At 40.7% G+C, this 14,035-nt stretch overlaps 1 protein-coding gene across 3 annotated transcripts in view; it reads right to left on the bottom strand.

Moving 5' to 3' along the window:
* arhgap17a (Rho GTPase activating protein 17a) overlaps positions 1 to 13,067 on the bottom strand; it is a 30,641-nt gene extending 17,574 nt beyond the window's left edge. The window contains exons 1-2 of one of the 3 annotated variants that reach the window (XM_060939702.1): positions 12,981 to 13,067; positions 12,622 to 12,770 (exon numbers count right to left, since the gene is read on the bottom strand). In XM_060939702.1, the coding sequence (XP_060795685.1) occupies positions 12,622 to 12,674 (53 nt within the window). In that variant the 5' untranslated portion in view covers positions 12,675 to 12,770; positions 12,981 to 13,067. Of the gene's footprint in view, positions 1 to 12,621 lie in introns of all 3 variants that reach the window. The other 2 variants (XM_060939701.1, XM_060939703.1) reach the window with 2 other exon arrangements.
* Positions 13,068 to 14,035: the final 968 nt, after the last annotated feature.

Here is a 14,035-nt window from a genome sequence, read left to right as displayed (position 1 = left end):
CGGTTCACTTAGACCGCTTGGAAGATGATCACTAACCACACAGAACTCAAACACTAATCGCCTGCACTTTTCAATTCACTGGAGAATATTTGGATTAATAATGGGTCTGGGTCTCGCCTTACTGTTGAACACAAACTGTAGTCGGCAAGTAAAGCTGTATCATGATGATGTAATTGCACTCGCTCAATGTGAGCACAGGCCAGTGAGGAGGGGGGGGAAACAATCACTCTCGGGAGTGGTACAAGGCAATCGTTCTTAGGGTGTACTCACACTAAGGCTACGTTCACACTGCAGGCTGAAGTGACTCAAATCCGATCTTTTCGCCCATATGTGACCTGTATCCGATCTTTTATTGACAATTTGAACGACACAGATCCGATTTTTTCAAATCCGACCCAGGCCGTTTGGATATGTGGTGCTAATTCCGATTCCTATCCGCTCTTTTCATATGCGACTTCAGTCTGAACCGCCAGGTCGCATTCATCCGACTTACACGTCATCAACAAGCCACAAACGTCACTATTCTGCGCTGAAGTAGGCGGCGGGTCTCTCAAAAAAGTTACAACAACATGGCGCATAATCACGGGCGCAGATAGAGGGTGGGACGAGTCATATTTAAATTCACCTCGTTCGGTCCCCCCCACTTATAGGGAGGAAAAAACATCTATGCTGTCTTTCTTTGTATAAGGCAAACCTCACGGAAAAATCAAAAGACTAATTACCATTCGGTTTATTAAGGTGTACAGCAGTGTATACATAGTTGCAACAACTCACATAAAACAAAACAAAGACTGATATTCGGTTGGTTGAGCTGCGCAGACTGCACAGGTTGCGAGCTCGAACTTGGTTGCTATGGTTACTAACAACAAGTTTGACAGGCATATCGCGGTTGGGGTTGGTTTGCTGGCAGCTTTGTCCCCCCCAGTTCAAAAAACGTATCTGCGCCCCTGCGCATGACATCAATGCGAGGGACGCTTCGGGCTGTGAAGGTTCTGAATCTTCTCAATGGAAGGACGCAGAGGTTAGGGAGCTGATTTCCATTTGGGGGGATGCAGCTATTCAAGCTAGATTGGATGAGTCATACCGCAACCGGGCGGTTTTACTTCCGTAAACACTGGCCATGCTCACTGCGTGTGACGTCGTCGTATCCTGCAGTGCGCATGCGGAACACTTTTAGGTCGCTTTTCGTTCATACTGAGGATCACATACAAGTCGCATATATTTGTTAATGTGAACGACCTCACAAAAAAATCGGATTTCACAAAAAAATCGGAATTGAGCATTAAGCCTTGCAGTGTGAACGTAGCGTAAGAGTACCATCAGTATAGTAACCCTGTTGGTCAGGTTAGTACAGCACAGTATGTATAAACCAAAATACAACATACTAGGTGATTTGATTCAAGATCCCAACATTAGATTTGCCTTAATTTGGTAAACCTGATTCAATTCAGCAGCTCTTTTAAGGAAAAATGTCAGCACTATGAATGTGCTGTGGAAAAAAAGTTAAGGTAGCACAGCTGCTTGCACATAATCCTGTAATACTTGTAAAAGGAAAGGAGGATAATCTAAAAAGGCACATTTGGCACAAACTAGCAATGGATCTTCTTGTCTTCAATTTACTGTCCCCCTTCTCATGAAATATCTAAAAATGATCTGGCTCCAACATTCATTTTCACAGAGAAGTAAACAGACTTAAAACAAAAAGAGCTAATAAATGAACAGGAAAAATGACAAGCTTGAAATTCATGTTAAAGAGCATAACAAAAAGGCTTAATGTGAATTGTCACACATGTTTTACAATTTGCATGTTCTTTATGTCTCAACAGCCTGTTTTTTTTTTAAACATACAAATACCCATACATTCATTAATTCATCTTCAGTAGTGGCTTTATCCTGATCAGAGGTGGCTCCAGAGCCTAACTTCAGAATACTGAACACAAGGGACCCTGTATATACCAGTATCCATATGGTCCATCTTAACATTTTATACACATGAAATTTTTGCATTTGTATACAACCCCAATTCCAAAAAAGTTGGAACGCTGTGTAACCTGTAAATAAAAAACAGAAATGTGATAACTTGCAAATCATGGAAACCCTATATTTTGTTGAAAATAGTACAAAGACAACATATCAAATGTTGAAACAGAAATCTTTACTGTTTTTTGAAAAATATATGCTCATTTTGAATATCAGCATCACATTTATAAAAAAAAAAAAGTTGGGACAGGGGCATGTTTACCACTGTTGCATCACCTCTACCTTTAACAACACTAAATTTTTGGGAACTGAGGAGACAAATTGCTGTTGTTTTGAAAGAGAAATGTTATCCCATTCTTGCCTGATATACAATCAGTTTCTCAACAGTTCGAGGTCTCCTTTGTCGCATTTTACGCGCCATAATGTGCCAAATGTTTTAAATGGGAGACAGGTCTGGACTGCAGGCAGGCCAGTTTAGCACCTGGACTCTTTTACTATGGAGCCATGCAATTTTAATATGTGCAGAAAGCAGTCTGGCATTGTCTTGCTGAAAGAAGGAAGACCTTCCCTGAAAAAGATTGTCTGGATGGCAGCATATTGCTCTGAAATGTGTATATCATTCAGCATTAACGATACCTTCCCAGATGTCCAAGCTACCCATATCATGTGCACTAATGCACCCTCACATCATCACAGATGCTAGCTTTTGAACTGTGCACTGACAACAAGCTGGATGGTCTCTCTCCTCTTTAAGGCCCGGTCCCACAATACCGATAACCATGACGACTATAAATAAATCGGTCCCCTGCAGTTTATGTGGTTGGTGGTCACACCAGACCGATAATGATACCTATAATCCATACAAAATCTATGACCCTCTTTCTCATATCTGCAAGGACTTTCTTGGACTTGTCCATTGTAAGCGTTCATCCACTTTGCAGAATCAAGGTAGCTAATAATTGTATAAAATTCATAGCCTCAAGTAACTTACATTATTTAAAGATTAGGTTGTAGTGGGGCCCAGGTTTTTATAAGGCTACAGGTTGGGGCTCAGGCTAGACTGACTGGGCTAACATACAGGCTGTAACGTAGCTAGATCAGTTTCCAGAGCACAGTGCTTTTGCTATCTAGCATTCTATTTGTAAAATAGTAAAAAAAAAAAAATTTAAATAAATTTAAAAATAGTAAGATATTTCGCTGGCAAACTGCTTACCTGGAGACTCAATAAGACACAAATATATGTCCAGGTAGGACACCTCTGAGTGAGGTTATTACACCACCTTGATGCTGGGAGTGTGAAGGTACAGGGCTTAAGATGGATCAAATTAATCTTTTTGATGCATTGTGTTTTATGGCATGCAGAGTGGACATTCGGACAGTGGACTATGTCTAGTCGCTTGACATCGTGTCTTTGGGTCATTTTAATTCTTGCGGTTCTCTGTTGGTTTTGTCGTCATTTTACATTAAAGTCTATGGCGAGTGTCATTTCTTTGCCCCCCCCCCCCCCCCCCCAAAAAAAAAAGGGGGGGGGGGGGGGGGACGTGCTGCAAGCCAAAGTTCTCAGATGTGCTGGTCTAATAAATACCTCATCAAAATTAATACATAATTAGAATAAGTGAAGTATGGTGACAGTTGGCAATTGCGTATTTCGATAATTTTAGGCAAATGGAGCACACCCAAAAAAGGTGGGATTTTATCCGTGTCCAAAGTTTGCACTTACACTAACGTTCAAACGTTTGGGGTCACTTTGAAATGTCCTTATTTTTGAAAGAAAAGCACTGTTCTTTTCAATGAAGATCACTTTAAACTAATCAGAAATACACTCTATACATTGCTAATGTGGTAAATGACTATTCTAGCTGCAAACGTCTGGTTTTTGGTGCAATATCTCCATAGGTGTATAGAGGCCCATTTCCAGCAACTCTCACTCCAGTGTTCTAATGGTACAATGTGTTTGCTCATTGCCTCAGAAGGCTAATGGATGATTAGAAAACCCTTGTACAATCATGCTAGCACAGCTGAAAACAGTTTAGCTCTTTAGAGAAGCTATAAAACTGACCTTCCTTTGAGCAGATTGAGTTTCTGGAGCTTCACATTTGTGGGGTCGATTAAATGCTCAAAATGGCCAGAAAAATGTCTTGACTATATTTTCTATTCATTTTACAACTTATGGCAGGAAATAAAAGTGTGACTTTTCATGGAAAACACAAAATTGTCTGGGTCACCCCAAACTTTTGAACGGTAGTGTAAACTTCTCTATTTTCAGAATTAGGCCGTTATATATTGTCAACCCATGTCCATCACTAACAACAACCTATCCATTTCTGGAATAAATCAGCTCTAGTACCAACACCATATTGACATTAGCGTCTGGTGAGTCATCAGTAAATTGCATTATTATTGTTGGCTGTATTTGTGTGAAGCTTTAACTTTTGCAGCTCTAGCCCTGACTCACTGTATCATGCTGCATGCAAGATAGCACAGTCTCTCACGCTGGCAAAAGTGCACTATAATAACCTCGGGACAGTGGTACACAGCTGCTTTCAATTAACACAGAGGAGCAACGATATTGACTGAAAAAGCTTGAAACCAAATCCAGACAGAATTCAAAAGACATTTTGGAATCATGCCTGAGCCAAGCTGTTGTCCCATGTCCATATCCCAGAACCTCAAATCACGAATGTATGACGAGCTCAAAAACACAGTGCCACAGGATTAGTTCAAACAACAGAACGAGAAAAACAGACTCAAACACCACTGCCCATATTAGTTGGCCAAATATATTTAAAGCACCTTTGTTTAAAAAAAGCATTACTTAGAAAATAATAGATACAAGTAATCGCCAATTGTGTCTTGCCAGCAAAAGTCACAACAGCAGCATCGACAAAGACTTAGTCTCACGGCCAAAAATAGCAAATAGAAAGGACTCAATAAGGACTATAAAGCCAATCACGGCTGCCACACAAAGGTAGATCTGAGGCGTTGTGGAGATGCATGAGGTCCAGTGTAACAGGAAATTTAGATCAAGACTGGAAGCAAGATGTCTACAGAAGAAACTCAGAAGATAAACCTGTGTGTGTCTGTTTGGAGACTACATGTTGGTCTCAACTGAACTTTCAAGCAGAGCAACCATCCAAAGCACAAAGCCAGATGGAGCCTGAAGCAGCTGCAGGAGAAGATGATGAAGATTCCTGGTACGCTCCTCAAAGTCTACACACTAACATCAGTGCATGTCAAGGCAGTGGAAAAGCTACTGACAAACGCAGCTTCATTAATAACTTTATCCAATAATAATTTACTTATGAGCACACTCCTTTTTAACAGCGTCTTACAAATTGTGCCACCATGCAAATCCAAAAAAAAAAAAAAAACCACCCAGTGATGAAACAGTGCGAAAAGTATTGTAATACTCAAACTTTAGTGTTATCTTCAACAAAAGAGTGAAATCAAACAAAAGAATACTTAAAGATGTAACCACAACTGAACTAATGAGCGGGAGTCCTGCAGCAAACCCAGCCAGTCCCTGATGTTATAAAAAAAAAAAACCTGCAGAGATCTAAACGACAGTTTTGCTTCTCAGATAACAGAACGAGTGAATGACGTTTGAAGTACTATCATGCCTCGGGCTGAATTAAGCAGTGTATACGTGAGCAAAGATAATCTCTCTCTTTTTTTTTTTTTAATCCTGTAGCCAGAGGGCAGATGTCCTGAGTTGTATAGCCCATTGCTTATTGACTGATGAAAGTGGGTGATCTGCAGTAAAACAAAACATGACTTCAGCCTTAGAGTATTGATTTTGCGCTTAAACAGGAGGAACACCTTGCTTAATGTACTAAAGTCACTGATAAACCCACTACAGGGAAATAATTTCGCAATGAATCATCCTTCTGTTATTTAAAAAAAAAAAAATGAAGTGCTTAGTCTATCCCACTTACTATAAGCAGTATTCAAATACACACAAAAAATAAATAAAAAAATGTTTTTATAAAATTACACTGGGGAACAATTTGAAAAAAAATTCTGCTGAGTTAGATTTTTATGCTGATTAAAACTAAAATTGGCATGCTGATTCCAAAATTGCAGTCAGTTTTTTCCTAGCACGTCAAGTTTTTTTCTCCACAGCTTACCCTCCAGATAAGTAAAATTCCACTGTAGTAAGACCATTTGAAGGTTATGGAAGAACGTTATCAGGGTAGATGGGATGTACAGTACATATGATGGCTGACTATTGTTGGAGCATCAAACACAATAGTCCTCAAGTTGAACACTCCAGAAAGAGCTATAAACATACATTTTTACCTTAACTACTTGCACAGGCGGCACGGTGGTGTAGTGGTTAGCGCTGTCGCCTCACAGCAAGAAGGTTCCGGGTTTGAACCCAGCGGCCGGTGAGGGCCTTTCTGTGTGGAGTTTGCATGTTCTCCCCGTGTCTGCGTGGGTTTCCTCCGGGTGCTCCGGTTTCCCCCACAGTCCAAAGACATGCAGTTAGGTTGATGTGGGGCGGCCTTGGGCTGAGGTGCCCTTGAGCAAGGTACCTGACCCCTGACTGTTCCCCGGGCGCTGTGGTGTGGCTGCCCACTGCTCTGGGTGTGTGTGCGCGTGTGTTCACTGCTTCAGATGGGTTAAATGCAAAGGATGAATTTCACTGTGCATGTGACGAATAAAGGTTTCTTCTTCTTGCACACAATTATAATTACAGTAGCCATATCCTTTGTAAAAACATAAGTGTTAAATAAACATTGCAGTCATGCCTGTTTCTTTCATATTTCATTGTATGTCAATACTTGTAAATTTTTATAAAACAAGCACATATCTGTTAAGTACAGTATTTTTCATATTTTTTAAGAAAACGGGGATCCTATAGTTCAAAAACTTGACGTGATAGAGAAAAACTGAGATCAGTTTTGGATTCCGCACCCAAAAATTAGTTAAAAACAGCTGTCAGACCTAACTCAACAAAAATTGTGTTCCCCAGTGTTATCAAACCTGATGTCCAGTGTATAGAGGTTTTCGACCCACGTGACCGTTGCCATGTCAACAAGCAGACAGCGCCATTTTGACGGTCACAAATATGGCGACTACCGGTAGCGATACACTGTTGATCATGACGAAGTCTCATTGTCGAGTATTTTATCCGGCCTAGATGACGCGAGTAAGAAGCGATATCACCAGAAAATCAATGATGCTGGTGTACGTGATCCGTACACGTTACCAGGCTATCTTTTTCTGGCTTTGCAGCGCGGGTGATCTTCCTGACCTGCAGTCAGGCGTGTGGGAAATACCAGGGAAAAAACAAAAGAAAAAGGAGCAAGATGCAGAAAACACCTTCACTATCCAGCGACGTAGGGCATTTACAGGGCGAGCAGAGGGAGAGGTATTTGCAAAAATTGAGGTTAGCAGGCTTAGAGAACGACGTTTACCTGCTTCCACCAGGATTGTTCACTGACGTACGGAAGTACACGAAGCCCTCGTCTTTACCTGACTTCAGCCCACATGATCTGTATACCTATGTCGTTAAAAACCAGGCTGGGTAACATGCCTACATCAGCGGGTCGTCCCTGGAGCCGGTGGTCGCCATCTTATTACAGCTAAGGTTTGTTCACATTTTCATTTACTTTCGGTCCTCAGGATAAACAAAATGTTATTAAATGTCATTAAAATAACTTCTTAGTCTGTTGAGACATGGCCCGTTATAAATTTGCTGTTACCAGGCAATGACCAAGAACTGTATTATTAGGGTCGGTGTAGTTGTAGCAGTGCACTAGCAGCTAGCTGTTAGCACTAGCTAATGTCAACAACAGTAGCTAGTATGTTACTGTAGCAATGTTTATGTTCAGTCATTTGGATGACTGTTAAAACCTTTCAGTCTCAAGTTTTTCCTTTACTGTATTTACTAGTTTACTGAGCGAGCGCGCTCGCTCGGGCAGGCTGGGAGCGAGCGCGCTCGCTCGGGCAGGCTGGGAGCGAGCGCGCTCGCTCGGGCAGGCTGGGAGCGAGCGCGCTCGCTCGGGCAGGCTGGGAGCTAGCGCGCTCGCTCGGGCAGGCTGGGAGCGAGCGCGCTCGCTCGGGCAGGCTGGGAGCTAGCGCGCTCGCTCGGGCAGGCTGGGAGCTAGCGCGCTCGCTCGGGCAGGCTGGGAGCTAGCGCACTCGCTCGGGCAGGCTGGGAGCTAGCGCACTCGCTCGGGCAGGCTGGGAGCTAGCGCACTCGCTCCCAGCCTGCCTGAGCACGCTAGCTCAGTAAACTAGTAAATACAGTAAAGGAAAAACTTGAGACTGAAAGGTTTTAACAGTCATCCAAATGACTGAACGTAAACATTGCTACAGTAACATATACTAGCTACTGTTGTTGACATTAGTTAGCTTGACCTTCAAAATGGCGGACACCGGGGTGTCACGTGACCTGTGACGTCACGTCGAAATCCTCTATAGTAACATTTTGCTATTTACTCTAGAATACTTAAAATTAATTAAACAAGGCCAATACATCAATATGCAAATTACTGTAGATGATTAGTATAGGTAATCGTATGGGGCCGAGTAAAATTAAGGATCAATTTCACTCGTGATTTCGAAGTTTTGAAAATTGCCCTCGTCCCAAATTCAAAACTTTGAAATCATGAGTGAAATTGATCCTTAATTTTACGAGGAACCATACGATTACTTGTTTATAACACATAGGGCCAAATTCATACTTTGGAAGCCATTCAAGTTCACAACATTTGTCATTCACGTTTCCTGAACCAATCAGGGCGCAAGACTATCTTGCACGTTTGAATCAGTTTCTAAAGCGTCTTTCATCATGACACGGCGACACGACACGAGGACTGCATTTCCACAGAATATCATCATCTTGTTTCGTCAGGCTTTTGGACTTGTTTGGCTTTTTACCCATTCAACGAACTAGCCAATAGCATTTCAGAAATACGGCCCCGCGTTAAGGAAAAAAAGCCCTCCTTGATTGACCAATCAGAATTGAGTAATTTGGCCCTATGTATTATAATTTAAATAACACAACACCGACACCTCAGTGCTTGCAAGAGAGGCTTCTTTGATTCAATTCTTAGATATACAACTTCCCCAGGACGACTTCCTGTTTAAAAACAGAATAAAGAGAGATTTCCTTAGAGGATCTGGATGGTGAACACAGTGTACTGCTTCCTCACAATCACAGGAACTGTGGGATCAGCTGAGGCGTGTGTCCTGCCTTCTCCCTTTCCACACAGCCTCGAACACTTCAACACTCCGGTCTGCTTTCTGCATCACTAACTCCTGATTTACTGTTCACAAAATACACACTTTGCTGAATGACTATTCCAGATATACATATCCATCATATGGAGCTAGAGGAGCTAAATTTAAAACCAAATACCTGGATTCTTTCAGTAAATATGCTGTTTAAGACACATCCTCTACTTTTAATATCGATACGGTCCATCTCAGTTCAAAATAGAAATGTAAAAACATCCTGGCCTTAATAGCTTTTAATTCTCGTATGTTCACGTGCAGAACATCAGAACAAGTTGGGAAAGAGGGTGTGTTGGAAACCTGATTTCCCAAAGACAGTTTAGGGTGAAATGATGATTGGTCTGGGTGATCTTCTGAAGCAGGAGACATTTGAGCTACAACTTCATTAGTGAGAAACCATGTCTGTGTCACAACAAGACACCTCAGTGCCTCTGCAAACAGGCCACAAGAGACTGATCAGATTGCAAACACTCGAACCAAATTAAAATGAGCACACAGCAGCTAAAGGTCAGAACTTGCTGAAGAATCTGCTTCAAGAAAAGCATTGCCCTTTAACAAAAGTTCTCGATCGCTAAAAACAAGAAGGATAGTTCTGTCGTACAGTCTTGATTAACTGCAGATAAACTGCATGGTTATGACTGTGTGTTAAAAGAGCGCACACACAATGCATATGATAATAGACCATTGCTGGACAAACCAGACTTCAAGGTCAAAATCAGGAATCTGGAGACATTTATGTACGAATTACAGCAGTAACATACAGTACCAGTCAAAACTTAGGACACACGTTATTCATAGGTTTTTCTGTATTGTGACCATTTTCTGCATTGTAGAACAATACTGAACACATCAAAACTGAAATATCATATATGGAATTATGCAGTAAACAAAAAAAAAAAAGTGTTAATGTTTGATATTTTAGATTCTTCAAAGTAGCCACTGTTTACCTTGACACTTTGCGCACTACTGGCATTAGGGGTCGACCGATAATCGGCCTGGCCGATATATCGGGCCGATATTCTGCATTTTTAGGGTTATCGGTATCGGCCATAATTTCCACCGATATGCCGATAACATGCCTTTTTGCAGCCATTTCGTTCCTAACGCGACTGTCACTGCACGTCCTTTCCTGCACTCGCCTCTGAGTTCAAGAACACGGTCCCGCCCACCACAACATCTGATTTGTTTGGCACAAGAGATACAGCCAATCGACACGTGTAGCTAAACGCTGTGAACTGTTTCAAGGCGGCCGTACGGGCACTCGGGCAGAAGCGGCACAAGGGATACAGCCAATCGACACGCGTAGCTAAACGCTGTGAACTGTTTCAAGGCGGCCGTACGGGCACTCGGGCAGAAGCAGATCCCACTTCAAGGTAAGGACACGCTGCTTTTGCCGCAATAAGTCACAAACACACAAGTTGCAAAAGCACAACATCATTATACATGTTTACATTCTTCATCTACTACTCGTTAAAATTGTCCATTTGCATCTGTGTAGCCAGGCAAACTTAGCTTACGGAAGGAAGCACTTGAATTAGCCTACAACCAACTAGTCTCGCTGAAACTACATGTAATGCTTCCTTCACTACAATATAATCCTCCTAAATTGGGAATATTAGGCTTGGGCATTAAAAGCATTAGAATGTAGATGGTTACTTGTTAAGTTGTTACATAATAGGGAGTGATCGCCTACTTTATGTTTGATTTTACTTTTTAAAAAATGCTGCAGGCAGCTCCCTACACTTGATTTGTTATTTAAAAACTACTTGAAGTTGGTAAGTCTTACTTAGTTTAGTGTAAAAGAATCCAGAGTGTATTTTCATTTATTTTTCACTGAAAATGGTGAGCTGTAATATAGTACGGAGTGATTTATTTTTTTATTGGTGAATATTTTATTATTTTATTTCTCATTTTATTCTAACTAATGTTTGACTTTATTGTACAAATGCTGCTGGCATCTCCCTGCACAAAATTTCATGTTCAATTTTACAATTAAACATACATTTCATGGATATGAAGGTCTGTGTCAGTGTGCGCTATGTTTAATTTCATGTGAATTATAATGTTTACATTTATCGGTTATCGGCATCCCAATTCCATAATAATTGGTATCGGCCCTGAAAAAAAAAAAACATATCGGTCGATCCCTAACTGGCATCATCTTAACCAGCTTCAACTTCATGACGTAGTCACCTGGAATGCTTTTCAGTCAACAGGCATGCCTCATCAAAAGTTAATTCGTGCAATTTCTTGCCTTATGTGTTTGAGATCAAATAGTAAATAATAAACAGCCCTATTCCACACCTGTAGTAATCCAGATTGTCAAGAACCGATTAACGAAGCAAAAAGAAACGACATCCATCATTACCTTAAGACATGAAGGGTCTTAATTAATTAATAAAAATAAATTCGAAGGTGTGTCCAGATTTTTGACTGCTACTGGATATGGTCAGTGTTTCTCAGGTAAAAGTTCTCATGCTGCGTTTGAAGTATTGTTTCGACTTTGCTTGTTGTTCTTTACATAACCAAAGCACAGACACGTATCTATATCTAAAAACAGCATTGTGGCATATAATAGGGTGGGTATAATAACCACAAAACACATACACGCTACAGACTTGGGAGGTTATTTACGTAACGGCTCACCATCTAACAGAAGAGCAACTGTTGTACCAAATTACAAACCCCATTCATGATGGAGCCCAGAAATAGCAGTGTCGAAATATTGCCTGGCTTTCTTGTGGGGCTTTAACTTTACTACATTAGCAGACGAAAAACAGAAATTAAACTTGCTGGTGCTTCAGTAAGCCACCTCTGATCAGATCCCAGCCATTCAGAGCCTTTGGGCTTCTTAGCAGAGGAGTTTGGAAACGATGAACAAGCACATACCAGGAGTGGAGAAATTACCCTGGAGTCCAGAGGGAAGACATGGGGTGGTGGACGACATTCACTGCTCTTGTGAATTACCAGATTTGATCTGGCTTTTAATTCGTTTCTGCGGTGCATTTGTCAGAATGTTCAACACTTTTGTTTGAACTATGGTTTTAATGTTTCGATACAACTTGTGTGTTCATCATAACTATATCTAGTTTAGTGAGATGATGCAGGAATAAAATGGCACACTCTCAGCACTGGACTCAGTCCTGTTGTTTCTAGTCTTCCACAGGATACAAGCCCATCATAAACTGCAAATGTTATGGCCTCTAGTCTCGAAATGTGGCTAGTGTTGTTGTATAATGCTAGAAGTTCGCCCAGGCTGAGACATTAAGCTGAAAAAAGGCGTTTAAAGTGAAGTTGTTAGCTTGTTAAGTAAAGATACGCGTCAGTATTGAGTCACTACTGTCCTGGCAACAACAACAACAAGAGAAAACTGCTTAACAATTTATGGCTACTTGCCTGCCGACTGTCTGGTTGGCGAGTTGTTTCATCCGATTAAACTGCTTCTTCATTTTTGTATCGTAGTCCACAAAGTCCAAATTTCGTTGAAACACAAAGCTTCGAGATGCTTCATTAGCCGAAGATCCTCTGAGTCACCATTGAAGTCGCTGGAAATTTCACCGGCAGATGATTAGCTAGCTGCCCTAGCTAGCAGGATACGCTAGCAGTGCACACAACACGATAAAATATTACAATTTTAAAAATCCAGCTCTTATAAAGAGCTGTAAAAATGTTACGACATAAAATTACGTCCTTTAACACAACAGGTACAGATATGTGTGCTTCATTTTGTGCCCGTAAAAGAGGAAAAAACTGACATCCATCCACTGACGGAGCAGAGCGTCTCCAGTGTCTACAAGACTCCCAGCACTGTGAGGATGAGGAGGATGAATTCACTCCTTCCTTCCTTCCTTCCCACAGACACACCTCACTAAAATGTTAAGCTTTGCAGAGATTTCCATATGAAACTGTTGTGATTTGAATTCATTACCATTTATTTTGCGTTTCATTTGTTTTTCACACAGGCTCTCGTCTCATTTTACCTCACTTTACCTCAGCTCAGCTCATCTACTAGTGCAAAAAATATATGGGTTGTTTTACAATCAGGGTACGCAAGCTAAAAATCACATTTAACACTTATTATCTTCAATATCAAAAGGCTTGACTAAATAAACTTGGTTGTTTATTGTAGCCCTGTGATGGCTCTATTTACCATGCAAAAAAAAAAAAAAATTGGTGATAACGTTATTTTTGGTGAATGTATGGCAATATGTCATATTTAGCAAAATTACTCGTGTCATTTAGAAAAAGTGCTTTTTTGACCACGGGTAGCTCCAAAAGGGATGCACTTAAATCATTCTTTATAACATAAAACAAATATTTGGTTCCATATCATTGGAAACATAGTTAAGTTTTAATGTTGAATGTCAGTAAGTTTTCAGACTATTTTGATCAAATTAGTATGTAATTGTGTCCAAAAAATGTCCTCTCCGAGACAGCTAATTTTTCAATATAAAATAACATATCTAAAATGATTATTTTCATCCTAAAATGTGGTCAAGATATTGGGACATAAATATTAGAGACAACTAACACAAAGCTTACAGCCTTATATTTAAAAGCACTGTGGAAGTAGTGGATTCTGAATTGTCAAAAAAAAAAAAAGTCCTCTCCGAGAATCACTTCATTTGTTTCTCCCAGCCCTGCTTAAAGCTACACTTAATCTTCTTTATCTTATAGCAGATTACACGAAACTACCATACACATATGTCAAAAAATTACCTGAAATCTGTTCTTTAACTTGTCCTTCACTTAAAAACTGCTACAAGAACCAGTTTGAATCAATTTGAATTTTGGACCCCTGTGACGCAAA

The sequence above is a fragment of the Neoarius graeffei genome, chromosome 14, assembly GCF_027579695.1.
Source record: "Neoarius graeffei isolate fNeoGra1 chromosome 14, fNeoGra1.pri, whole genome shotgun sequence".
In the NCBI taxonomy this organism is placed as follows: Eukaryota; Metazoa; Chordata; class Actinopteri; order Siluriformes; family Ariidae; genus Neoarius; species Neoarius graeffei.
The sequence above is the reverse complement of the archived record's forward strand: the minus strand, read 5'-3'. Positions and strand labels throughout refer to the sequence as shown.